At 37.8% G+C, this 27989-nt stretch overlaps 1 protein-coding gene across 1 annotated transcript in view; it reads right to left on the bottom strand.

The window, feature by feature from the left end:
* Window positions 1–27989, bottom strand: part of DEUP1 (deuterosome assembly protein 1) — an 80420-nt gene that overhangs the window by 24877 nt on the left and 27554 nt on the right. The window contains exons 5-11 of the mRNA XM_081799015.1: window positions 26367–26501; window positions 22167–22280; window positions 19955–20197; window positions 11752–11897; window positions 8471–8576; window positions 3677–3874; window positions 1890–1976 (exon numbers count right to left, since the gene is read on the bottom strand). Of these exons, the coding sequence (XP_081655141.1) occupies window positions 1890–1976; window positions 3677–3874; window positions 8471–8576; window positions 11752–11897; window positions 19955–20197; window positions 22167–22280; window positions 26367–26501 (1029 nt within the window). The remainder of the gene's footprint in view (window positions 1–1889; window positions 1977–3676; window positions 3875–8470; window positions 8577–11751; window positions 11898–19954; window positions 20198–22166; window positions 22281–26366; window positions 26502–27989) is intronic.

Raw genomic sequence — 27989 nt, 5'->3', positions numbered from 1 at the left:
AACACAGAAAAGTGTGTATAATGTAATCCAATTTTTAAAAAAGTTAAAACCCCAAAATAGGTATATGACTACATACCTATGTGTATATATATTCACACACACACACACACACACACACACGAGTTCATAGATATGAAAAAGTACAAAATGACACATACTGAATAGTTAACCTGTGTTATCTGGTAGATGGGGTATGAGGTGGGTAGAGAAACAGAGCAAAGGAGAAAGGGAAAAGCAAGAAAAAAGAGACTGTATGAAAATCACTAGTATAAGTTGTGATGCAATTTATTAAAAATTCTATATTCTACATAAGTATATATTGATTTTCCTAAGAAATGAGGGAAAAAAAGATGTTTTCCTCCTGTCTTCTAGAGATGTCCATGATATATAGTTAAAAAGCAGTTGAGAATAATGTACTTATTATACACCTATTTCCGTAAAGGGACACTCAGCTCATCCCTTCTATATGTGTGCACGAGCCAGAAAAAAGTTATAGAAGGCTACACACTAGTTTGTTAGCACTGGATATCTCTGGAGTCCAACCTGGGATTGGAGATAGCAGTGGGATAATTAGCTTCTTCTTTACATATCTTTATGTGTTTTATTTCTTGAAAAAAACAAATCAATGAAGAAAGCCAAATGCCTATCCAAGCCAGTGTGAAGCAGGCTCAGTGTGGGCTGTGATGACGCAGAATTCACACCGAAAAACATTTAGTTTGAAATAAAAAGAAAAATAACACAAAAATCATTTTGTGAGAGGGAAAAAAAAGATACTCATGGGGGCAGGACCCAATTTAAATTTTTGTGTGTCAAGCCTTTAGAAATAAGAGTCCTAAATGTCACACAGATTTTATGTAACAGATAGGGAAACCATATATACTTTCCTTTTTATCCATCTGTCCTCCGATCACAGAATCTGTCACCAGGGCCAAAGAAGGCAGAATGCTTGAAGAATGCTTCTAACTCTCTGATGCTAGAACACTTACCATTATGGGAACGAGAACCTACTCTCACAGAAATACAGCATCATGGAGAACCCCTACTCCAACTTCCTCACGTCATAGCTGAGGAAACTGAACTGGCCACCCATGCTCATCTTTTATCCTCTCCATTCTCTCAATGGCAGGGACATTATTTTATTTTAGAATTTTCTCTCAGAGCAAATAAATGCTAAAGAAGTAACAATGGTATTTCCTTAGTTTGATAAATAAAAGTTCTATTTACATATAAAAACCCACCTTCAAGGGCTATATTGAACAAGGGAAATGAAAGGCACAGAGCCTGTTTTAGCTGCCCTGTGTTAATCTATAGAGCCACTGGTTCAAACCACAAGGTCAATCTTCAGTCATTCATTTGTTTATCCTCCCTTATATTCAATCAACATCCAGTGAACACTTACTATACCCCTGACATTTTGAGGTGCTGGTGCGACAAACATGAATAAAACGTGGTCCCTGTTCACCATCCAGTCGGGAAGTGACAGGCTACCAAACAAGTGAGACCAAAATACAAACCAAGTGTGGATGGACCAGTTCACTCTGACTGGGGTTTCAGGGGTGGCTTCATCAAGGGTAAGGCTGACATGTGAGTCAGGCCATGTAAGATGCAGGATTTCAGAGATAACAGCAGGAGCAAAAGCAAGCACGTAGCATGTTGGAGGAAACGATCAGAATTTAGCCCAATCCAAGAAAAGAGCAAAGGAGAAAACTCAAAATTCAAATGTTCCAGGCTGAGGATAAAAATTAAGTTTAATCCAAGTGCAAGATAATTGCCACCCAACCCCTGCCTGCCTGACACACAGGAAATGCTTAGTAAATAAGGTCTGGGTAAATCCTGACTAACTCTGTAATCTCTCGGTTCGATTTACTGAATGATTTCAGCGTTATTACCATGTACCGTCCGGGGTCTAAATCTCCCATCATTCCTTTCAGGTGTGTGTTTTCTGTTCGGACAGCTTTGTATCTCATATCTGAGACCTGAAAGCAGATCGGTAGGTAAAAGTGAGTGTAAAATACATAATAAAAGCTCACAATTGTATTAAAATTAATTTTATTAACCTAAATGTTTTCTAAGTGTAGTGAAGAGAAACACTGATTAGGCATAATTATAATTATAATTTTTGGTGACTATTTCATTTCGTCTAATGTATTTATTTTCCCCTGATTTCTTCTATTTGACAGTACTTAGACATAGTATCTGCTCTTTTATCATATAGGTCTCATTTCTATATAAAACACTTCCCTTGAAATGATTTACTTTCATAGATTATAAAATATATTCTCCTTAACAAAAATCTAAAAACATAGAAAAATATAAAGATGAAAATAAGAATCATCCATAATCCAACTCTGCAGATCACTGCTAACACCTCTCAATATCTTTTCTCAGGGGTGCCTGGGTGGGTGAGTGGTTAAGCGTCTGCCTTTGGCTCAGGTCATGATCCCAGGGTCTTGGAATCGAGCCCCGCATCGGGCTCCCTGCTCGGCGGGAAGCCTGCTTCTCCCTCTCCCACTCCCCCTGCTTGGGTTCCCTCTCTTGCTGTCTCCCTCTCTGTCAAATAAATAATAAATAAAATCTTTTAAAAAAGTCTCTTTTCCTACACAGGTACAGCCTATGATATTATCCCATCTATGCTGTGTTCCTGTGTACTGTACAAATTAATCACAGTTTAAGGTTTATAATTGGACAAAGGCTGACTCTCGTTTTTATAATACACAGGGTTTAAACAGCCATCTTTTTGGTGAAGTGACCCTCAAATGCCTAGAAAGTTATAGAATGGTGCTCTCAAAGCCTCTCGATTTGGAGAGAAAAAAAAACAAAAACAGATAACCCCTATGCTTTTAATAACAGGTCACCAATTTGATGATGAGTAAGGGATTGAGGGAATTTCAAAAGAAATAGGAAGAAAGGAAGGGAGGAAGGAGGAAAAAAGGAAGGGAGGGAGGACTTTGAAGTTACTTGCAGGATTTTAATAGCAGAATGGTATAATTGCTGTTTTTTTACCATGAACCATGCTGTGCATTGAGTCAATGTTCAGTAAATATGGACTAATTTTCATGTTTCAACATCCTTTTTTAAAATCCCAAGATATGGGGTGCCTGGGTGGCTCAGTCGGTTAAGCATCTGTTTTCTGCTCAGGTCATGATCCTGGAGTTTTGGGATGGAGCCCCACATCAGGTTCCTTGCTCAGCGGGGAGCCTGCTTCTCCCTCTGCCCCTCAACCTGCTCTCATGCTCTCTCTCAAATAAATAAAATCTTAAAAAAAAAATCCCAAAATACATACATAAAATTGGGGTGAGAAGTATCTACAAAAAGCTGGAATAGAGGCTTTTTTTTTTTAAGACAAAAATATTAGTGGAACTACAGGACACCAATTCAAGAAGAAATCTTTGACTAGAGCATACTGTGGGAGGTGATCAAAATATGGTTCACAAGGAAATGTTAGGATGAGATTTAATGCAATTATCTTGTGTCGTCACTTTTGCCCTCGTTCTGTTTTGATGACACTTTGCATTATTTTGTAAAGGCTTTATGTGGCTCCAGCAAGCATTTCTGTGAGGCTAGTCTCAGACTGAACACTGAGAAATGCAGTGCTTTGCTGGTCATCGAGGAAAACCACGGTCTGCACTGGGCAAGACAGTGACCCGGACAAGGGTGGTCCTGCCCGCTTGCGTACCTGTTGTTTTGCTAACATTTTTTCTTTTATTTCTAACTCCATTTTTAACTGTCTTTCCAGAAGGGCAGCTTTCTTCATGATAGTTGCTATAGTGATCTCCTTCTGATGAAGCTCCTCTGTTAGGTCAGAGATTTCATTCCTCATTCTTTCCTGCTCAGAGCCATGGTACTCTTCCTCCTGATAGAGTTGGCTTCTTATCTGCAGCAGAGACATTCCGGCAAATATTAACAAATCTTTTTATTTATCAAGCAGCTTAAAGCTTGTGTTCAGTCTTCCTGTCCTTTGGCAGGCCCCACTTTACCCTCCTTTTCCGATCAGTGCTGAATTAAAAACAGATACTTACAATAAATGACTCATTTAACTTTTTTCCTTTCAAATTCAAAATTCCATTTCTCACTTCTATTTTCTATTGGATGCAAATCGTCACTTACTACTGATGCTACTTTGATAACTACTTTGACAGGAAGATGAAGAAAATATTATCAAGCACTTACCTCCCAGCATAACTGAGGGATAATTAGTATACAAAAACTGCACATAATTATCGTAGACAGTTTGGTGAATTTGGACATACACTCATGTTACTATCACCACAATCAATATAATAATCATACCCATTACCTCCAAAAGTTTCTTTGTGTTCCTTTTTTTGCTTTACATTTGTGTGTGTGTGTGGTAAGAACACTTAACATGGGATCTACCCTCTTAAAATTTTAAGTGTCAACTATAGACACTGTGCTGGAACTTCATACCCGTCAAACGACCACTGCAGAATGCATGGTGGAAAAGCCTTAGACCCACTAACCAGAGGCGGACGGACCAAGCATGTTTTTAGGGAGAAAAAATTGGCCGAGAAAGGTTAAGTGACTTGCTCAAGGTCATAAAGCTATTAACTGGCAGAGCTGGGACTAGAACCTAGGACTCTTAGCTTTAAATTCAGTGCCTTTTTGACTAACTTGTGTGTACTGTTTATGACTAAATAGTATGTTTTTCAGAATCATGTTATAATAAATTTCAAACTTAATGTGTGTCTGAAAATGCATCACCTCCCTCCCCTTAAGCCTGTGGAGTCTCTTGTTCTTAACCAGGTTAGGCCTTCCCTGTCAGCAACCTCTGGATCACCTTGGGCTCCTCCCTACCCTTGTTGTGCCAAATGCAGTCAGGCAGCAAATTCTGTCCCTTGCACTTCAACTTCTTCTAAATCTCTCCTCTGCTCTCCATTTCTACTACTACTGTCTTGATCCAGCCTCTTACCACCTTTCTAGAAATCATTCACTGTCTCTAATTCTTGAGATTTGAAGATAAAGTGAATAGTCAGCAATCTCAAGAAAATCATAGTCCATTGGGGGAAACAAAAATCAACAGTTACAACACAAAGTAGCAATCCACGTCAGCGGTATGTGGGGGAGGGGTATTTAACCCAGCCTGGGGATGTCAGGATGGGCTTCCCAGAGGGGGAGTGGACATCAGACAAATACTGAAGGACGAATGGAAGCCAGATGGAAGGCAGGGATGGAGAAGGACCCAGGGCAACGAGTGCAGGGAAGACTCTGGGGGTGAAAGAATGCACACCCAGTGAAGCAAGACGAGTCTCGGGTGGCTGGGACGCGGCGTGTTGTGAGAAATAAGGCTGGAGAGTTTAACGGAGCCCATCCATGAAGAGATTTAAATGAATTTCCTCAGGGCACTTACTTCTAAAATTGATTTTTTTTTCATTTAATCTTTAAAGATTTCAGGATCTATCTGTAAAAGAATAAGGGCACTCTTTCTTTTTTTAACGTAGCCAGAACACCAATATAAGATCTTAAAAATATTAGCAATTCCTCAATATCATCAAATATCCAGGAAGTATTCAAATTTAAAAATGTATCAGGACTGTAATGAATGTTTTTTGTTTATCTGAATTGGGATCTAAATATGGGGACTGGCTCATATCTTTATAAATCTCCTCTTTTGTGTGTGTTTGTGCGTGTTCTATGTAGTCTACATACATCATCTCATTTAATCCCAGCAACAGTTCTCTATTTTGCAGAATGAGAAGTTAAGTACGTAACTTTTCACCGTCACATTCCTGGCGATAGGCAGTCTGATTCCAAGACCTTACCCACCGTGCTATGTAACCCCTATGAGCCGAACTCTGGAAGGTTGTTCACACAGTGGAAAAAGCTAGTGTGGGATGACCTAATGTGGAAAGGATGCATGTCCCGAAGGAAAACCTGATCTGTCCTCAACTCTATACCACCAACCCCTCATGTGCTTCTATTCCTATTATTAATATTTTTAGAGTTTCAGAGTTGGGGGGGGGCGCCTGGGTGACTCAGTTGGTTAAGCATCTGACTCTTGATTTTGGCTCAGGTCATGATCTCAGGGTCGTGAGATCGAGCCCCATGTTGGGCTCTGCACTGGGTGTGGAGCCTGCTTAAGATTCTCTTTCTCCCTCTCCCCCTGCCTCTCCCTCTGCCCCTTAAAAAAAAAAAAGTTTCAGAGTTGGACATGACCTTAGGGGTCTCATGGTCCAACCCCAACCCCATCATTGAACAGATGAGAGAGAGAGAGAAAAAAAAGAAGACTCCCAGGGAAGGGAATGGACTGGGCCCAAGTTATCCAGCTCCTAGGAGCAAAAGGGAAGACTGGGAGAGAGGAGTACAAAATACCCTCACCCCGAGGACAGTGTTACAAGTCTCCTTTCATCTCCAGTCTTCTCTGATTTTTTTCTTTACAATTTATTTGATGAAACAACGGGGTTCTTCTGTGGTTTATCCCAGTTTGGATTTTGCTGATTGCATCCCTGTTGTGTAGTTAACAGTTTCCCTTAAAATGGAACTTTCAAAATGTAAAAAAAAATGAATATACTATTATGAAAAAGGAGTAAACTGTTTTTATTACTTTCAGAGCATTTAGATATTAAAACAACATGCTCTACTGCAAAGCTTCCCTCTAAATGAGATTAATTTACCGATCTCTAAATGACTTTTGGCTTTATTAAAAATGTCAATTTTATCACGAAGTACATGACAAAAATAGTTCTACACTGAAAAAAGAGAAAGAAATAAAACACTTGCAAGATTCCTAATACATGGTTCTTGTTGCTTTTATTACAAGAGAACGAAAATGCTCTCCAAAAACACTTCCTGGGAGCTATAGCTATTTATACACAATTCATTTGTTACCTTTTCTGCACAGCAGTGCATTATCTAGAGGTCTCCAAGAGCCTATGAAGAGAATTTGTGCCTAGTATTCTCTCCTTCCATATTGAAACTGTGCGATGTCAGTAGATTCCTTGTTATTCAAAGTGTTACTGAGTCTATGAGGTTAAGAACGGTGTAACTATACTTCAGGTGGCTTTAATCAACCTTTGTATCATAATGCCTTCATTGGGGATACCAACAAACAAAGAGTTTTTTAAAGTTATATGTTTAAATAGCAGTGAAATCAATTTCATGGGATCATGTGAAAAATAAAAGGAAAATGATCATTAATTCATAACAACTTTTCTACACTTAATTTAAAGCTACTTGACAGCTCTGTGGGAGACAGGATTTGTCTTTTGCATCACTGCATTTCCTACAGAAACAAGCAGAATAGCTGTAGTCCTACTAGATGCTCAATAAATATATGTTGAATTTATACAAATGGCCACTGAATTTATGAGCCGATACAATTACGGGAGACCTTCACCTTGATATTGATTCATTTGTTCTCCAAATATTTATTTTCACTTTTGTATGTCAGGCGCTGTGCTGGGATAGATAATGATTCGAAGCCATGCCCAGGTTGTCCCTACTTTTAACAACGGTTTAGATCATATAGCATTGAATATTTAGGTGTGATCCTCAAACCTAAAGACCAGAGATGTGGGTAGTAGCCATGATAAGCTCATGGAAAGGAAGCCCCTACTGGATTTTGCTAGAGGGAGAAGAGAATATACTTTTTGTAGAGAGTTGAAAACCACAGGTTTTCTAGGACAGGGCCCAGGCTTATTCATCCTTGTGTTCCTAGCTCCTGGCAGATTACCTGGCATGGGTTAGGTGCTCAGGGACAAAAGGTAACCAATAACAGTAGCAGCCTTCACTCACTAGGTGCCTCCTCTGAGCTAGGCAGGCCTTGTTCTAAGCTCTTTACATGCATTTTTTAAATGGATTTTAACTTAAGGGAAGAGTATGAGCTCTGGAGTCAGATTGCCTGGATCTGAACCTGACCTCTGCTGCCCAATAGCTGTGTAATATTGGGGGAAATTACCCAACTTCTCTGTGCCTCAATGTCGTCAAATGGGAAAAAAAGATAATATTAGTACCTTCCTTATAGGGTGGTTGTGAGGAATCAATGAGCTGAGATTTGTTAGGCCCTCAGACAGCCCCTCCTGGCCCATGGGGAGTGCTATTAAGTAGCAGGGTTATTGGTATCCCCTTTAAGCCTCATCGCAGTTGTTTGAGGCAAGTGCTAAGGATCCCACCCCCATCCTAGAAATGAGGAGCCTGAGCAACTTGCACAGCAACTTCCCCGAGCTTAGGTACCTACTAGATGGTTGGAGGCCTGAGTCTGGGCTCTCACACTTCTTGCCATAAGCTACTTGCAATGAAGCCACAGTCTCCCAGTGGCACAATGAAGACCTAAGGTTTGTGTTTGTTACAGCATCACGCAGAAGAATGTCAGAATTAGCAGCCTGGTAGGTTATTATCTTAGGGGAAAATATAGAAGGGAAAAGAAGGGAATGAGAAGGAAGGTTTTTTTCCTCCGTTTGTGTTCAGGGACTTCAGATCTGCCTGGAAGAATGAAGCCCATTATTTTCCATACCTTGTTCAATTCTTTTTCATGATTTGGTTGATCTAGGGTCACTGAAAACAGCTCTTTCCTTTTCCTTTCTGGTTCTTTAGTAGAAGGTGAATAAGATGATTCAAGTCTACAAATTAAATAATGTGAATAAAAATTAACCTTGACTTGGTAAAGTCTCATGATTATATTGTTAATTTACACTATTGTAGGCTGCAGAGATAGATTATTAGTTTATTGGAAACATTTCTAGTTCCAGATTGCAAATTCTAATACATTCAGATCCCCTAAGTATTTACATATTTAACTGAGTGCAAACGGTTTGAGTGAAAAAAAAAGGTAACAATTAATATGGAATTTCAATTATGTCTTGAAAATTGGCAGAATACTGGGTTTGCATATGTAGATAAGATTTTTATATAAGAAGACTGTTTCCTATAATAAGATAGCTTGGGAACCCCTTAAAAAAAAAAGGAAACACATCTAACTTGCTTGTACATCATGGAAAGGAACCATGTTAGGAGAAGTCTGAGGGGAGCAACTACTCCATAAAAGTGACCCAAAGTGACTAAATCTGACAGTCTACCCACAGAAAGTTCAAATACATCTGTTCTCTGGCTGCTTAATTTATAAAGTGGAATTGCCATCACATATGGATACCAGAGGGGAAAAGCAGAAACTAGTATGAAAAGTACAATTTCTACAGGAAGTTTGGAGAAGTACAAGCAGGTTCACTTCTAGATCAGGAAAGCTGATAAATGAAAAATCATTAAAACAGAAAATAAAGATAGCCAGGCAAGGACAGTAGCATGCTTTCTATTGCTTGACTAATCTGGTCAAGTCTGGCGTTTTGAGGAATGTGCCTACCTGTAAGTGAATACAAGTTCAGATTTCCAAAGAACTTTTTAAAAGGTTCCATAAATCACAAACTTAAACCACACAAAACAAAATCTGAGCAATGATAGAGAAATAACTGATGTAAACATTGAAAATGAAGGGATCTTTTAAAAGGTGTAAATTTATAGTGATATCTTGAGGTACTTGTATCTAGACCGGGTTGCCTTTCTTCTGATTATCAAATACATGTGTTAACTGTAGAAAACAGAGTGTATCAGAGTATATGCTGCTATAATGTTATCATCGGGGAAAAAGCATTGTTGGCATTTTTGTGTATATTAATTGTCTTTTTTTCTATGTATGTGTGTATAAATACATGTTTCCCATACAGTTAGAATATACAGTACACATTATTTTTCAGTCCCCTTTTGTTTCCTACTCAGTAATATAGTGTGAGCATTGTATCCAGTATTCTCCTCCAACATTATTTCAGAATCAGTCTTAAATTTTTCTTATTTGCTTTTATTTGAAAGGGGTGAAAAATGACATTTCCTATTTTTCAATTCTTCCTAAGCAATTTCAGGGAGTGGAATGCTGAACTGATTGGGAAAAAAACAAAAGAACAACAACAACAAAAAACAACCTCATGATGGTCTCGGAAATTTCACTGAGCAACTGGAACAAATGTCAAATGTCAATGTGGACAAGTTCAAAGGAGAAAACAATAATTATGCTAATACAACATGCTAATAATAATATATAAAGGAATTATCATTTGTCATGTAGGAAAGGAGTGTTGGAATTATTTTTAATAACTCTCAGAATGTATCAGCCCAAGGTGCTTCTGTAGCTAAAGAAAAAGGAAAAGCTAACAAAATCTTACCATTATTGAGAAAGGTTCTGAAAATGAATAAAAGCATTACTATGCTACGTGTATAAAACTGCACTTAGGAGCCTGGGCTGCTTCACCTTAATACAACTGGAAAGAAGAAACAGAGTCCAAAGGAAAGAAACCCAACCAGTAAAGAGGCTAGAATCAACTTCATATGAGAACAAACCAAAAGGATGAGAAACTTTCAATGGGAAAGATGAAGGCTAAGAAGACTAGGCCCAAAGTCTGAAATACAATGGAAGCTGTGAAAAGATAAATTATCTGTCTTTCCATCAGATCTCAGAATAGAAGAACTGAGGAATACCCTCCAAATAAGAAAGCTACAGTTTGGAGACCAAAACAAATACCAACTTAAATAAAGAACGGCATTAGGCACAACAACAGAATTGTATTGACCAAATATGTGAATAACTGTGAGATTTTAGATGAAGTCATGTCTTGAAGGAAAGTTGGCAAGGTCTGGAATTCAGCACTAGCCTTGTGACACAGATCCACAGAAAGTACTACAATGCTCTTCCATAAAACCACAGTTACACAGTGTGTGAAAAGTTTGCTTTTCTAGGAAATTTCTTATGTTTTTAGGCATATACATCCTTAGTACAAAGACATTTCTCACCAACTCACCACACTGGTGCCTCATATTTTCCCAGTAGATTTATTAATCATCATTGATGATGATCTATAGCTTGCATATGGAGCACTCTATAATGCTAACTGGCTAATAGGCATTCTACCATCCTTGGTGAGACATAAGATAGGTCATTTTTAGGAAGCTAAATTTGCCATTTGTTTAACTGTAGAGCTCAAAAAAATTCGAGCAGGTCCTACAACTTAAAGAAATAATCATTGCCTTTAAAACAAGGTAATCATCTTTCAACAAAATATCCCTTACCATTTGGTTAGTCAGTTTTTAAAATCCTATCATTGGCCTTGAGATCTGAGAAGGATTCAAGTTCCAATGAGAATTTGAACATCAATGAATGGTTCAAACAGACTTTCTACTCACAAGCATAAATATTTCATAATCCTTAGCAGTCCCATTTCCCTGTGGTTCTGGAATACACAATATCTGTCTGATTTTTAAAGGAGGAAAAAAACCTGTTGTAACAAAACCCTTAATGGAACTGACAAGATAGTGAGTATGGAGACCAAAAGAAATACAACATTTACAAGTGAAAAAGTTAGTAACAGGTTTATAGACAGTCAAAATAAAAGCATTTGAAAATATGGAATAAATCTTATTTATCAATATATACAATTAAATATCAGCTCTATACTACTTTTTTTTACAATATCCTGAAAAATAAAAGTTCCAAGAAAATATCTGACTCACTATGATACATAAGTATCCATAAATCAGAATATGATACAATTATCTAGGTAAGTAAACATACTCATTTTGAAGATGAAATGATCATGGATTTTATTTTTAATACCAAATGTTATCCAATAATTAACAGCATGTTAATACAAAACAAATAGACTTTTAATTCTAGTTTTAAATATAAAACTCTTAAGATACTCAGACATCGTGTCTTGAACTGTTTCTCTCAGGCTGCTGAGAATAAGAATATACCTTTTTTTACTTTCTTGAGTATTTTGGCACTCTCCTATTTTTAATAATTCTCTGTGCAGCTGCAATCGTTCCATTTCTATAATTCTCAAGAGATCATCACGTGACTGTAACTCACTTTTCACCTCTGAGAGTCCTGCTTCCATGGCCTACATAAAAACATCAAACAGGTCCAGTGCTCACATTTGGATATCATGATTACAATATATTTAAAAACATTTAACATCTATGAACCAGCCTAATTCCAGATTAACTGGTGTCGAGTCCTTGGTTGGCTCTGTCTTACAGAATTTCATTCCTTCATTCATTTACTCAACAAATATTTGCTGAGTCCTCATTATGTGCTCAACACTGAAGTTACATAGACTCTGTTCTCAGTGGGCTTATAGTCTAGTGATAAGGAGTAATCATTAATCACACAAATCCAGGCACACTGTATGTGAATCTGAGAGAATCATAAAGGTATGTAAAAAATATTAATGTGTAAAATTTGGATTAATGCCAACAATGCCCAATTTAAAGACAGTAGCCAGGAAGAATCTAATTTCAAAGCTGGCCTACACAGTGAGTTATAAACCGTGGTCTATGGCTCCACTGTTGCCCAGTAATAGCCCTACTTTATCTGGCAACTAGAAACACCAGCAATCCTGTGAATCCAGTGTTTTATTTTGTTGATAAGAGGCTTGAGCAAGTTTAAAAGCTGTTGGAAAGGGTCCAGGCAGGAGAGAGGAGGAGTAACGGTAATGGTGTTGGTTCCTGGGAAGGTAGGTGGAGTGGGTCCCAAAGCCCAGGTGGAAGAATTGCCTAAAGCAAAAGGAAAGAAGGAAGGAAGATGGAATGTAGACAGGTGTATGCAACTGGATATGGAGAGATAAGACAGCGGCTCTCTGTTGGCTTCTATTTTCCTTGTGAAGTAAAAAGATGGCACTAGAAGGAGAAGGGGAGATAGGGGCAAGGGAATGATTTTTTAAAAGATTTTATTTATTTGAGAGAGAGGGAGAGAGAGAGCGTGCATGGGGGTGGGGTGGGGGGAAGAGGGGCAGAGGAAGAAGCAGACTCCCTGCTAAGTGGGAGCCTGATGCAGGCTCGATCCCGGACCCTGGGATCATGACCTGAGCCAAAGGCAGATGCTTAACTGACTGAGTCACCCAGGCGTGCCCATGGGAGTGATTTTTGAGAGTGGAGAAGGTTTGAAATGGCCTGCAATGAAATGTATAATTAGCTGATTGGAGCAACAGAAGAGGATTCCTGGCAGTGTTGAGTACTCATTTGAGATTTGTGACCATGACCCGATGAGTGATTTTCTCCAGCAGTACTTGGCTGTTCTATGGGAGAGAGGTTATGGCAGAGTCCTTTCAAATCACCAGGTTTCTTCTACTCACTTATGCAGGGAAACTAATATTTATTAAATGTACCTGACCCAGGTCATCAAATCCATTGCCACTTTTAGTAGATGAGGAAATTGAGGGCCAGACTTGGTCCAGAGTCACAGAGCTTACAAGTGGCAGATTTTAGAAAAGACAAATCCAGGTCTTTTGGAACATTCAAAATGCAAAAATAATTTGTTTCATGCAACATTAGTGAAACAGTCCTGTAGTTTATTGGCAAAGACAGGGTGGGGTGTTACGAGGGCAGGAGGTTTCTCTGCTAATAAAGGCTGTAGGAAACACTACGGACATCTTTAAAAATCATTTGTTTAATAACTCTGTATATATCAATAACAGATTTATATATAATCCACGTACCATAATATTCACCCATTTACAGTATGTAATTCAGTGGACTTAGTATGTTCATGAAGTTGTGCAGGCATCACTACTAATTCCAGAACATTTTCATCACAACCAAAATAAACCCAAAACCCATGAGTAGTCACTTCCCATTTTCCATCCCCCTAGTCCCTGGCAACTACGAACGTACGTTCTGTCTCTATGGAACTACCCATTCTGGACATAGTCTTTGCGACTGGCTTCTTTCACTCAGCATAATGCTTCCAAGGTTCATCCATGTTACAGCATGGATCAATATTTTATTCCTTTTTGGTGATGGATAATATTTAATTGTATGAATATACCACATTTTTGTTTATTAGTTCATCAGTTGCTGGACATTTGATGTTTCTTCTTTTTGGCCATTATGAATAACACTGCTATAAAATTTCATGTACAAGCTTTGGGCATATATTTTTTTTTTTTTAAAGATTTTATTTATTTATTTGACAGAGACAGAATAGCGAGAGCAGGAACACAAGCAGCGGGAGTGGGAGAGGGAGAAGCAGGCTTCTCCTCAAGGAGGGAGCCCGATGTGGGACTCGATCCCAGGACCCTGGGATCATGACCTGAGCTGAAGGCAGACGCTTAACGACTGAGCCACCCAGGCACCCTGGGCATATGTTTTCTTATTCATTAATTCTTACCCCAAAATTCACAGAGCCTAGAAATATAATTATGCAGACAGTATAGGACATATGAGTTCCCAGAGAAACTTTTTTTTTTTTTTTTTAACCAAAGCCTTAAATTTATACATTTTCCAGGAGACCTAGAGACCTGGGTTTGGGGAAGGACCTCGCTGTAATACTTTTTTTTTTTTTTAAAGATTTTATTTATTTATTTGAGAGAGAGAAAATGAGAGAGAGCACATGAGAGCGGGGAGGGTCAGAGGGAGAAGCAGACTCCCTGCCGAGCAGGGAGCCCGATGCGGGACTCGATCCAGGGACTCCAGGATCATGACCTGAGCCGAAGGCAGTCGCTTAACCAACTGAGCCACCTAGGTGCCCCCCTCGCTGTAATACTTTAGCCCCAGAAGTTCCTGGACTGACTTGGAAATAAGAGGATAAATATATTCCAATAGGTGATTTAATAAACTTGTTTGGATAAAGGTGTGTTTGGATAAAGTCCCTGTTTCAAACAGTGGGGATTTTTCAGATGAGCCTAAAATTTCAAAATAAACAAAAGAAATGTGAAACAATAGATTCGCAAGTAGAAAAACAAACTGACTTGATGTGAATGTCATCCATTACTTTGGCCAATTGAAGAAGGCGCCATCTGGGCTCCCTGCCTTGCAAATTTGCCACCACGTGAAGCTGCATGTGGGCAACTAGGTCTTCCTTCAGTCAGGGAGGGGGAGTATAAAAAGGGCCTAGCCCCGGGCCAATTTGAAATGCAGAGTCACCATGGACTAGGGTTAATTAAAATTCTGTAAAATGTGATAATAATAGTTTATTTCTTTACTGTTATTAGAAAAGAATATCTATAAGACTGATATTTGGAGATATCATGTCACTAAGGAAAAAAAAGCTTATTTGTGATCTAGCTATCCTGGTAAGAGAATTTATGTCAAAATTGAAACTTTTCATAATATAAATCAATAATAATGATTTGACACGTTTTTCTAACATGAATGAATATGCAAAAGATTTTAATTATAATTGACAGAATTATGTAAAATGACTATGAAAGTATGAGAAAAGCTTTGTTGATATAGATAAATTGAGAGTTGTTTTTTGACCTATGCAATATCCCTTTGAATTCAATGTTAATAATACTGAGTTGACACAGATTAGTGAATTTGTTTAACTTAGATGTAGCTTTAAAATTGGCATGCTTTTGCATAAAAGCCAAATTAATTATTTGTCACTGTGGATGCAAATATTTAGGAAAGTGACTCTTTGGTACCTGATTCAGTGACTAAAACACTCTCAAGTTTCTTTGGAACAACTTAGGTATGTAAATCTACCTTTTTTTAAAAACTCGACCCCCAACACGGGGCTCAAATTCACAACCTCAAGATCGAGAGTTGCATGCTATACCGACTGAGCCAACCAGGAGCCCCTGTAAATCTACTTTTTTAAACTGTAAATTTTATGACATCTAAACACAGGTCAAGTATTTCCAGTGACTACTTGGCTTCCAAATTGGGAGATATGTTGTAAGTGTAAATACACACCAGATTTTGAGGACTTAGTATGAAAAGAAATGGAAAATATCTCATTATTTCATTAATAACTTTTTACATTGATTGTATGTTGAAATGATAACACTTTAGATATACGATGGATTGAGTAAAATATATTACTATTATGTATTAATTTCACCCATGTCTTCTGTCTTCTTTTGATGTGGTTACTAGAAAAACTTAAATTATATTTGTGGCTTGCATTATATTTCACTGCACAGTGTGGTTCTAGTATGTTAACGACCCACTAACAAGCACACTAAAAGGTCAGTGTTGGGGGGCACAGCTCTTAGAAAAATGCAGAACAATTTCTTTTTGTCATTAACTTCCAATGGGAAATGCTGCACATTTAAAAAATGTGAGTGTAGTACAGCATAGTAAATAAATATATGCAATGGGATTAATATGTATACTGACACATTTCAGAGTTGTGGAAAGACAAGTGAGAAGATGTGATTCATGTGAAAATCCAAATGCATCTGGCATTCACGTGTGTTGTAAACTAAAGAGAATTTTATATACAACAAGTGACAGTAATTCAAACTGAAATAGTTAGTCTTTTTAAATTCATGTGCAAGATGTGGAGCACTGTCACATGACAGGTCTTTGCAAAAAGAGAAGAGAAACTTCTTTCTAAATATATGCACTGGCTAAGTGATTATTTACCTCTAATGATTCCCATTTGGTAAAATACAAATTTTGTAAAACAAGTTTAAGGCCCATCTGTTTAGTTAGAAATTCGCCTTTAAACCTTCAAATCAGCTACCAAATAGTAAATAATTGGTATCTTCTTATTCCGTATTTGCTTTAAAGCAAGAGAATGAAACATAGGTCACATTTGGAAATAAAACAGGGAAAAGGCCAAATGAAAGCATTATTTTCAGCATTTGTCTTCTACAGGCATCAAAAACAAGTAGTGTTTCCTTGGGCATAGAAATCTTATCTGTTAGCTACCTCGAAGTTTCCAAACCAAACTACTTCTTAAAGATCTTTTCATTAAAGCTTTAACGTATTTTTATGTGTCAAGCATACTCCAGAATAATTTGGTTTGTTTTTTAATACATGTGATTCTTTTGTAAAATATAAAATGGAGATTCTTAGTTTAAATTTAATAATGTTTCTAGATCCAAGAATAACTAAATTATTTTTGTTTAGTGAATACATATCTGTAAAAATAACTTTGGCAAATTTTCTCATAGAAATTGGTATATAAATAAAAATAAATAACAGTCATATTAAAATGTATCATTAACTATGAAAAACATCATAAAATAGAGTAGAAAACTGGTAAAGAATATGAGTAAAATAATATTTCAAAACTTAAAGCAAGGTTTCTCAACCTCAGCACTATCTATACTTTGGTCTGGATAATTCTTCGTTGCGGGGGTTGTCTTGTGCATTATAGGATGCATAATAGCATATCTGGCCTCTACGCACTAGATGTCAATAGCATCCCTTTCCCCTGTTGTGACAACCACAAATATATCCAAGCATCACCAGGTGTCACTTGGGGAGCAACGTCACTCCACTAGAGAATCACTGATTTAAAGGAAAGTCATAACAATTAGGGGCAACTAATACTGTTATTTTATAACCTCTGGTATAAATAACAATAAGAATATTTCACAACTGATTGACTTCTATGAGGAGCTGGGTTTTTATTTTGTTAGTATATATTCAGGAATATTAGTAAATTATTATGTATGTTGATATACGTATATATCAGGAAAAGTCAAGGTGGATAACATGGACTTTCCTTAGCCCAGACGAGCTACGGAGCCTTCTCAGGGTGCATGCATGTAAGCCCTTATGTGGGCGGGAGGATGAGTCATATCCTGTTGAACTTGGGTCAGGAGGGTAAATCAATTAAATGATATTGCTAAAGGACAGGGAGGCCTTGGCCTTCAAGTAGTCTGAGGCCTCTAACCTCCTGCTACACGTTCAGACTCTCTGGTTGCACTCTCTCTCTTCTTGTCAATAGGAGTGCCAGTGTGAGAAGTATTCGTTTAAGGCATTCACTTGGAGAGAGGGAAGAGATTATGAACTAGGAATGTTAATTTATTAATGTTTCTCAATGTACACTCTTCCTCTATTTGCAACATTCTTTCTTTTAACCAGATTCTCCAACTTCCTTCCTGGAAAAATATAAAAAAGTTCTGAGAAGGAGAAAGATGGGGCTGGTCTAGGAAAGCATGACAGAGAAAGTCAGTCATGCTGCCAAGAGAGGGAAACAGAGGCTCTTTCTAGAATACAGGGTAAGAGTAGCCATTTCTATTTTACAAGTGAGCCAAAGAAGCAAAAGCTGAACCTCAGCCTATAAAAGAGGATGTTCTTGGATGCTGTAATAGGTCCAAACAAAATTCTTTTGGCGAGATTAAAAGGAACTGACGTTAGTGAAGAAGCTGAGCCTCACCGAAGCATACAAGCAGACTTCATAACTGGGCTCACTCATGAAATATGTTTAGGGCAAACTAAAGAGAACAGAACAGAAAATAGATTTCTGGGGACCAGAACCAAAAAGACCTTGAAAAAGGACAAAGAGGACCAACTCCAGTCTGTGCTGGATGACCTAAAGCCCAGGGCAGAAAATGTGGGAACGACCCACAAACACACTCTACTTACTTATTGATTGTGATCCTGGTGCAGACTCTGGCAGTTCAAAGACAGCTGCAGAATGTCTTGAAATAAACGCCAGAGGCATGACCAGTTGTCCCAGGCCCAGGGAGATGGAAAAAGAAGCCCCTGAGAGAAAAATCTCCTCAGAAGCAGAGGTCCTGCAAGCCCCTCCGAAGGGACCAAGTAGGCTGATGGGCAAACTGAACACACGGAAGCCACCTGACAGCCTCTCGAGTAGAAGAGTAAGGGCTAGTCTTACCTACGTTATAGCAAAGCTGGAGAAAACACCATCAGTACCTCCCCTATTTTTAGACAATTTGTGGCTTGTTCAGCGCTTAGGATTTGTGGTTTAGCTTGCTTTGTTTGTTTACATCTATATTCCGATTTGTATTAGAATAACACCCCCCTCCCCACATGAAGCTGGATTTAGGGATGGAGGAGGTGTCCTTCTCTTAGAAACGCCATGGAAGCAGAGAAGCTGGGAGCCTTGTGTTTGGCCCCCTACAGACATGGAGAAAGAGGAACATGGAGGAGTAGATGTTGGCAGAGAAAGAAATAAAAGAACTAATCCCATATATAACGCGGCGGGATGGGAGGATGAGGAGTTGGCGCAAGACGAAAAAATGACCCTGGGAGTTTAAGTGGTAGAAGATCCTGAGGAATGTCTTAAAGAAGTGGAAGTCTGCTCAGATAGTGGCCTCCAAAGTATATCTCAGCATGAGGAAGGGACAGAGTGGGACTGAGAATGGGCCAGCTGACATGTTTGAGTTGGTAGAAAAAGGCTGAATGCTTGTAGGTGGGAGAAGACCAAAACGGGGGATAAAACTATAGAATGTGTCAACTAACTGGGATATCCATGAATAAGAAATATATATTTAGTAAAGAAATTGGTAATGACCAATTTTGATGTATGCTGTATTACTTTCTTAGTGATGCAGAAGTAAACAAGAAAGAAAGAAAGAAAGAGAAAGAAAGAAAGAAAGAAAGAAAGAGAGAGGAAGGAAGGAAGGGAGGGAGGGGGGAGGAAGGAAGGAGGAAGGGAGGGAGGAAGGAAGAGACAGACAAGACTGTTGGGTTAAGAAGAAAATTAATGCTTAGAAAAACCAGCAATCGCATTTGCCAACGTAGAGATTACCTAAAAACAAACAAATGAACAAAAACCCCGAACCCCAGGCTACTTGGCAAATGATCATGGTAAAGTGAACAGTGATAAATCCCAGGGAGTGACCTCCGTGCCTCTCACTGAGGTAATCAAATTGTTGAACCCTTACTGATCTCCTGGATCTCCAACCCAGGAATCCTGCAAGTCAAGGAGGCACAGGGTCAGAGAGAATCGCGGGGACACAGGGCAGCATGGGGCCAGAGGGCCACAGGTGTTAGGCCCCGGGGTCTGTAAGTGAGCACTGTTCTATCCTGGTAATGAATCATTCTATACTGCTAGAACTCACGTTCACTCTGGTGGGGAATAGCATCTATGGGATTGCTGAATTTACTCATCAAGTGAGAATTACTTACTAAGAGGAATTAGGAAATGAATTTACACATGGAATAGAAAGTTAGCTTTCTAATCCATATACCTGTTCAGTCATGATTTCTACAACTCATGGACAGTATCAGTTGTAAAATAAAGAATCACCTGGCACTGTCTTTGGTACCTCTTCAGTTCTTGTAAGAGCTTCTGATTTTCATCTTGTAACTTATTCCTGCTTAATGCTATTTCACTCACAGCTGACTTTAGTTTTTCAATAATGAACTCATCTCTTTCACTGGCTTCGCAACTGTGATCCAGGTCACACATCAACTGAGGATCTTCTGAGCTGCTGTCTTCTGTGCACTGTTTTTTACCACTGAGTTGAGTTTGGTAACTTTGTGCCTGTTTCTGAGAAAAATTAAGACTGTGTCGATGAAACGGAGAACATTGTATTTAAGCTTCCATAAACAACATTCAAGAATGACAGAAAAGACTTGGGAGAAATATTTTTCAATATGTTTATAATGGAGCTTCGCTCTCTGTAATTCAGTCTTGTGTTTTTTTCTAAAACCTCAATTTCGGATGATGTAAAGAGAAAATATATTTGTAGAACCTCAGAGCAGACATAGAGTAGGGGAGGGGGCTTAGAGTAGGGAAATCTTATTAAGCAAGAAAAAATGTTCAGAAGAGGAAAATCGTGGATACAATTACACAATAGTTGAAAAGGTCTATAGGATGAAAAATAAAATTAAAGACAGATTGTAGGAAAGAGTTGTCAACACATATAACAAGGGTTAATAATTCTTAATGTACAAAAACTTCTACACATTCATAAGAAAAAGAGAAACAACACAAAAGAAGAATTGGCAAAATTTATAAACAGGCAATTCACAGAAAAGGAAATGGAAAAGACTAAGAAGGATAGGAGAGATGCTCTTACAAGTAGTCAGAGAAATGCAAAACAAATCAAGCCATTCTGCTATCAGTCCAAGTTGGTAAAAATCAAAAGACTGATAACATTCCATGTTGGTGAAAGTACGAGTACCCCATAGACTGTTCATGAATGGAAATTACTATAACCTTTTGGGAAGTAATATGCTAGCTAGTATTTATTTAAAAAATTTGAATGGACATAATACTCTTTGGCTCAAGAATCATTTCTAGGATTTTTAATTTAACAAAAGAAAAATAATAACATTTGAAGATGTATGTACAAGGATATTTATTACAGTATTATAATAGCAAAAAAACTAGAAACAACTTGAATGTTCATCAATAAGGAAATGATTGGAAGAATTAAGGTATAGGTACAATGTACTATGATATATATGGTAATAGAAACAAAATTCTATTAAATATTATGCAGAATTAGGTAATGACTTGAAAGAATATTCATGAGGAAGGATAATTATTAAGTAAAACAACAAAATTTTAAAAAGGAAAAAATATACAACTTCCCCCAAATACATACTTTACATGTTTGTACAAACAAAAGAAAAAGTATGGAAAGAAAAACACCTATTTTGTATTAAATTGATAAGAATGGAGAAGACGCTATTAATTTTACATTGGATTATTTTGTATTGTTAGATTCAGAGAACATATATAACTTAGGTAATTTAAGTAACGTAAAGAATGAAAAATAAGAAACAAAACCCAAATCAAACAAAAACCATAATTTCTCACTGGCGTTAATAAAAATTCCAAATGCCTTGGCCGAGACTTTAAGGCTTATTATAATCTGTATTCAACTCACCAGGCTTACCATCTCCTACCGTTCCTTGCTTTCCACAGGGACTCCCAACCAATTGGCCCATTTTCTAAACCCAGAATTTGCCTTTTGCTCTCTTGCTTCAGTGATTTTGCTCCTGGTACTTCCACCACCCAAAATACAGTCTCAAAATACATCCATTCTTCAAGGGCCAGCCCCAGTCCTACTCCTGCTGGAGGATATTTCCTCACTATCTCAGCCCAAATTTTTCCCTTACTCCTCTGAACTCTAAAAGGATATCCCATTTGCTTGCCATTAATTATCTGTAAATATGGACATGTGTTATCTCTACCTCTAAGCTGTAAGGTTCTTGAGGTCAGGAACCAAGCAATCTTAGACTTTCTAAGCAACTAGCCCATAGACATGCAAAAACATACATTATTTAATGATATAATAACAACGGTCACTTTTAAAAGTACCATCCTTTGAGGCATGTAGACTAAATTCACCATTACAAATTTTCATGCACTTGCGACTTTACCCAGTGTTAGACCTACTCTGGTTATTTTCCCTTGGTTGGCATTTCCATCTGCAATAAGATTGATTATAAAGATAGTAATAGTTAACCTCTGATTTTTTCTAAGAGGATAGTATTAGGTAATGTACCTGAAATTGATTACACTTCTCAGATAATAATTTTTGTTGAGCATCTAAAGAAACCAGATGAGTCTGATACAGTATCTCTTGCTTGTCCCATTCTCTTGACTTTGCTCTAAATTCCTTTTAAAAAAGTGGAGGGACAAACATAAATTGAAGAAAATTATTCACTTAAAAACACAATGACTAAGGCTTCTTTCATTTGTACATCTTCACTCTAAACAACTACATTCATTCTTTCCCCATTTGGAAAACAAAATAAATATTAAATCACTCATCTTGGATTTATTACTAGATAACAGCTTCTGATTCTTGTCACCAAACCTATATCCTTAATTTTGTTTGTTTTTATGGGATAAGGCTTTGACTGATTTGGTGACTTTGTCCCCTTGTGGTTTTCAAAGCTACTGTCCAAGGTAAAGCCAAAATCAACTCATTCTGGGGAACAGAACAACTATCTAATTTAGGCCTAATTTAGGATACCAGCAGAGCTACCCTGGGGAAGAAGTGGTGGAATGAGCTTGATACAACATACTCGGTTCTACAAGTTTTTGTTCAAAGTAGTATATTTGTAGAACATGAATGTTCACAACTTAACACAAGGAAAGGATATGGTTTTGGGAATTAATCATTCAAGGAAGGCTATAAATTAAGGAGGCCCCTTACAGTAATTAAAGATGACCTAAAATTGAGTGGTGGTCATAAGGTTGGAAAAATGTGGCTAGGCCCCTTTTAAATATATGATAATACCTTATGATAAATAGACCATATTTATTAAGATAAATGGAAACAGTTCATATAAAGTTATTGACTTGATTCTGACATTCAACAATTTAAAATTAGGTACACGAAAACAGGGTCTTCAATAATAGTGACAAATTTACAAAACTAGGCTCTTGTACAAAATAGCTAATATTTCAAATTAGTACAATGCAGATTTTTAAAATTCCTGTTTACTTTTAATTTTGGAGGGAGTCTTTGGAGTCAGAATTCAAAATATGGGCAAGGTTGACTTACATGGTTCATATCTTTCAGTTAATACTAATATTTAGCAACACCCACCCAGCAATCTCAATCTTGAAAATAAGTATTTCCCAGCATGCTTTAAGAGGAGGCAGGAGCAGTAACCTCAATTCTTTACAAATTCTACAACAGGTAGAAATGAGGTCAAGAATGAGGCCAAGCAGGCTAGAAATATGGGTCACAGACATATCAGCAATGCTCACAACAGTCCTGGCTTTCTTGATCTTACAGATGTATTGGTTTCAAGACTGGTTTCAAGCCAGCACAATATATCCAGTAGTTATGGGACCATATAGAGACCTAGGGACCTTTAGGAGGATTTTTGTAGAGACAAGTTTGTCCCCCGCCAGGTTCCGGAGAGTCTGTAGACTTGCCTAAACCTCCAGAGTAAGTTCTCCATGGCTGGAAAAGGTTTTCTGGGTCTTCAAGGTTGAGAGTGGGTCAGGGTCATTAAGATTAGAGTTTCTAGGGGAAGTCCATTACTACATACGTTTTTTAATCCCTTTACTAAATACTGGAAGATGGAACTAACTTTTCTTTAGTGATGGTTCTATGTCAGGGACTCTACAAACCTCCACCTGTAAGATGGCTTTAACTTTTTAGTATGAACATTTCACACTTACATAAAAGTAGAGATTTAAAAAACTCCCGTGTACCCTTCGCCCAGTCTGACCACCATCAACCTAACCATCTCCATTCTGCCTCTCTCGCCACCCTTTCTTTGTTGGACTAATTTAAGGCAACTTCCAGACCTCATGTATTCTCACCCGTAAATGTTTTAGTGTGCATCTAAATGTATACATATGTGTATTTTTTCTCCCATAACCACAATGTCACCTATAAGGTATTTTAACCCCATTTATTGGTGAAAAATGAAATCTCTGTGAGACTAACAACTTGCCTGTAGGTCACAAGGCAAATAAATGAGACAGTCAGGAAGTGTTTTAAATTATAAACTGTCATGTTCTTCCACATCAACATGATATTTCGCACTTCTCTATTACTATACCAATGAATAAACATTTGTCCCAAAGGAAAAACATGCTTAGATGTAGACTAAAACTGGGACAGCCCATCTCTTACACATTAATTTTTCATATGGCTCTAAGTAAAAACAGGTACATGAAGTGTCTCCATAATTATACAGATTACACTACCTACACAGTGTGCTTAAAAATTATTATATAAGTACAAACCTATCAGGTTATATATATCTATATCCATAGAGATTTTTCTGTTTTTTGTTTTTGTTTTTGTCTTAGAGAGAGATAGAGCATAAGCAGGAGAGGAGGGGCAGGGCAGAGGCAGAGGGAGAGAGAGAATCTCAAGCAGCCTCCATGCCTAGCATGGAGCCTGACATGGGGCTCGATCTCATGACCCTGATATCATGACCTGAGCCGAAATCAAGAATCGGACGCTTAATCGACTGAACCACCCAGGTGCCCCAGCTCATATTTTGCTACTAATTTCATCTATAAATTCATGAAATCTATTTTATGTAAATATTTCATTCCCTAAATATAAAAGTGTTCACAAAAAGTATTTAATATTACTTTCAGGACTTTTTTTTTTTTTGGCTGTACAATTTACATGACTGTGGTTGTCCCATAAAACCCCATGAGAAGTCAATCAAAAGGCTAATCGGTGACTTGATCTCTGCATTTTCAGTGAAAGCATATACATTACAGTGCACATCTTTGAGCATCTTCTATGAGACCAGGATATTTCTGAAGCCAGTCTGGTCACACCATCATAAGAGCCAGGTGGTTACACATGGTGCATTTTCCTGTAGAGTCAATTTTACTAAGCAGTAGTAATTTTGTATTTAAAAAAAAACCAACATATTATTCAGTAGAATACAGGAATTTAAAAGCTAAAACCCAAGCCTTCCAGCAAAGTTCTTGCAACAGGCTGGTTTTAGGACTATGATCCTAGATTTTCTTTCTTCTTTTAAAGATATTTTGGAGGGAAAGTTTGAGAAGGTCTGTGAATTGAAGAGTAAAATGATGAAAATCAAACGGGGCAACGACAATTAGATAGGAGGAAGGAGATAAGAGGCAGGACACCAGGGAAAGGGGCAAATCTGGGCTGGAATATGAGGAGTAAGAGAAAGGAACTGATCAAAGATTCCTAAGTATCTACCTGGGTGACTGGGAGAGGCCAACCATTATCTGTCGGAGAAGTAGAAGAAAGGGAACTTGGGGCACCTGGGTGGCTCAGTTGTTGGGCATGTGCCTTCGGCTCGGGTCGTGATCCCAGGGTACTGGGATCGAGCCCCGCATGGGGCTCCCTGCTCAGCGGGAAGCCTGCTTCTCCCTCTCCCACTCCCCCTGCTTGTGTTCTCTCTCTTGCTGTTTCTTCCTCTGTCAAAAAATAAATAAAAAATCTTAAAAAGAAGAAAGGGAACTCATTGGCTGGGGATGGTGAGAGGGATGCTGGGATTTAGGGCTTGAGAACAAAAGAAGGAACGGAGTGGGCTAACTTGAGGTCAATTAATGAACAATAATGGAAGTCCTAGTAACTGGGCTCAGGTTAGAGAACAGAAATTTATAGTAGAATCTATCTGCTGTTACATGACTTCTACCAGGAGTGCTCAAGAGCACTGGGACGAAAAATAGCAGGTTTGTTTTTGCCAAGGTTGGGAAGTTAAGGGATAAAAATAAGTGCATCTGTGAATAGTAAGCCTTTTTAGGGACACAGATCTCAGAAGCTCTGGGTGATATATGGTGGCTCTCTTGGAGTGGCACTACCTCTTTAAGAAAAAAACCCTGAAACGCCAAGCCCTGTTCCAAAAACTGTTATGAGGCTTCGTTGGGATTTAAGTACCTAATAGTTAAATAGCCATTAAAAGATTTATTAGATATTCAATTTAACAGACCCCAGGGATATCCTTCAATTTCACTCAACATCTGCAGTTTCTTTGAACTCTTATTTTTTTTTTTTTGGGCTCTCCAAAATGCTGATCTGTATAAAAGATGCATAAATCAAAGTGATGTTTTAATTCGCTAAGTGCCTAAAGGGAAGGTGCAGTAAGAAAATACAGTGAATGAGAAGCTGATTTGTAATGGTGTTTGTTACCACAGCTGTGCGTGCCATGGTGCGCGGCGGAGACAGCCAGTCCACCACAGCTGCAGAAATCAACCCTGACCACGCATGAAAGACACTAAGAAAGTACAGACGGCTCACCTCTAATTTCTGGTTCAAATTGCTCATTTCAAAGGGTGTTTCTTCTTTGAGGTGTGGTAACTCCTTTCGCCGAACTTTACTTTGTTTCATCTGGTGCAGTCTCAGTTTCTCAAAGCTATTCGTCAGTTTGGAAAACTGGAAGTAAGAGAGAAGGCTAACGTCTCACTGTGGCTGGTGCTTCTGACTCGAATTCACAAGAGTTCTTTTCTTGGGCACCTCTTTGAAGATTTAAGTCATGATTGGAAAATGCGGTAATGCTTAAATGTTCTGATTAGTAAAGACAGGACCAGTTATTAAAACTAAATTATTGAAGCTGAACACCATTCGGTTTTCATGTAAATTTGGGACTTCACTAACTGCACAGTTAAATGATTCACTCGATAAATATTTTGTTTAGCTTTGTCTTAACCGTATGTAGCAAAGCTTACAAGTTTTAAAAACCAAGTTTTTTTCTTTTATTTAGTGCCATCTTGTGTTGACAATTTTAATTTCAGTAACTCCTTCTATAAAATAACAAGTGTATATTTTATTGAAGAAAACTGAATACTGAATTTAAAAGATACAAACAGCATAAACTACTTATTCATGTTGATATGAGTTTAAATAAATTTAAGTATCAAATTGATACAATCTTTTTCTTACCAATAGTTCTTTTTTTTTTAAGATTTTATTTTTATTTATTTGACAGACAGAGAGATAGCAAGAACAGGATCACAAGCAGGGGGAGTGGGAGAGGGAGAAGCGGGCCTCCCGCTGAGCAGGGAGCCCGATGCGGGGCTCAATCCCAGGACCCTGGGATCATGACCTGAGCCGAAGGCAGACGCTTAATGACTGAGCCACCCAAGTGCCCCTTTCCAATAATTCTTTTAACTTAGACTCAGTACTATTTTGTCTGTTTCTTGTTCAAATAATAAATTAAAAGCAGCTTGGTCTATCAACATCTGTGAAGAAATTTCTAGATAACTATTTATAAAAGTTCTTTGGTTTTATTTTGAATTTTGAAATAATTATACAGTATACTTATACGGTATAATATTAAACCCAGGAAATTGACATTGGTACAATATATGTGCATAGTTTTATGCCACCTTATCACATATGTAGATTTGTGTGACCACAACCACAATCAAGATACAGAACCATTCCAAACAGCACAAAGACCTCCCTGCCTTTGTAGTGACACTCATACCTCTCATCTTCCCACCCCTAACCCCTGGCAACTACTAATTTGTTTCTATCTCTATAATTTTGTCATTTGAGAATGTTATAAAATGGAATCAAATTTTGACATTTTGAGATTGGCTTTTTTCAGTCAGCATAATGCCCTGAAGATGCATGCTTCTATCAATAGTTCATTCCTTTTTATTGCTCAGTATTATTCCATGCTTTGGATGGAACCACAGTTTCCTTGACCATTCATATACTCAGACATTTTGGTTATTTCCAGTTTTTGGCTACCACAAATAAAGCTATGAATGATCGTGCCTACTTATCTAATATTAGTCACTTGCTTTCTTTTTCTCATATTATTTTAAAATGGAGATATAGAGTGCCAAACTGTGGAAAGAGCCAAGATGTCCATCGACAGACAAATGGATAAAGAAGATGTGGTATATATATATA

Source organism: Leptonychotes weddellii, chromosome 11 (assembly GCF_054177405.1).
Source record: "Leptonychotes weddellii isolate Sample4059 chromosome 11, ASM5417740v2, whole genome shotgun sequence".
Taxonomy (NCBI): Eukaryota; Metazoa; Chordata; class Mammalia; order Carnivora; family Phocidae; genus Leptonychotes; species Leptonychotes weddellii.
This window is presented reverse-complemented; position numbering and strand designations above follow the sequence as displayed.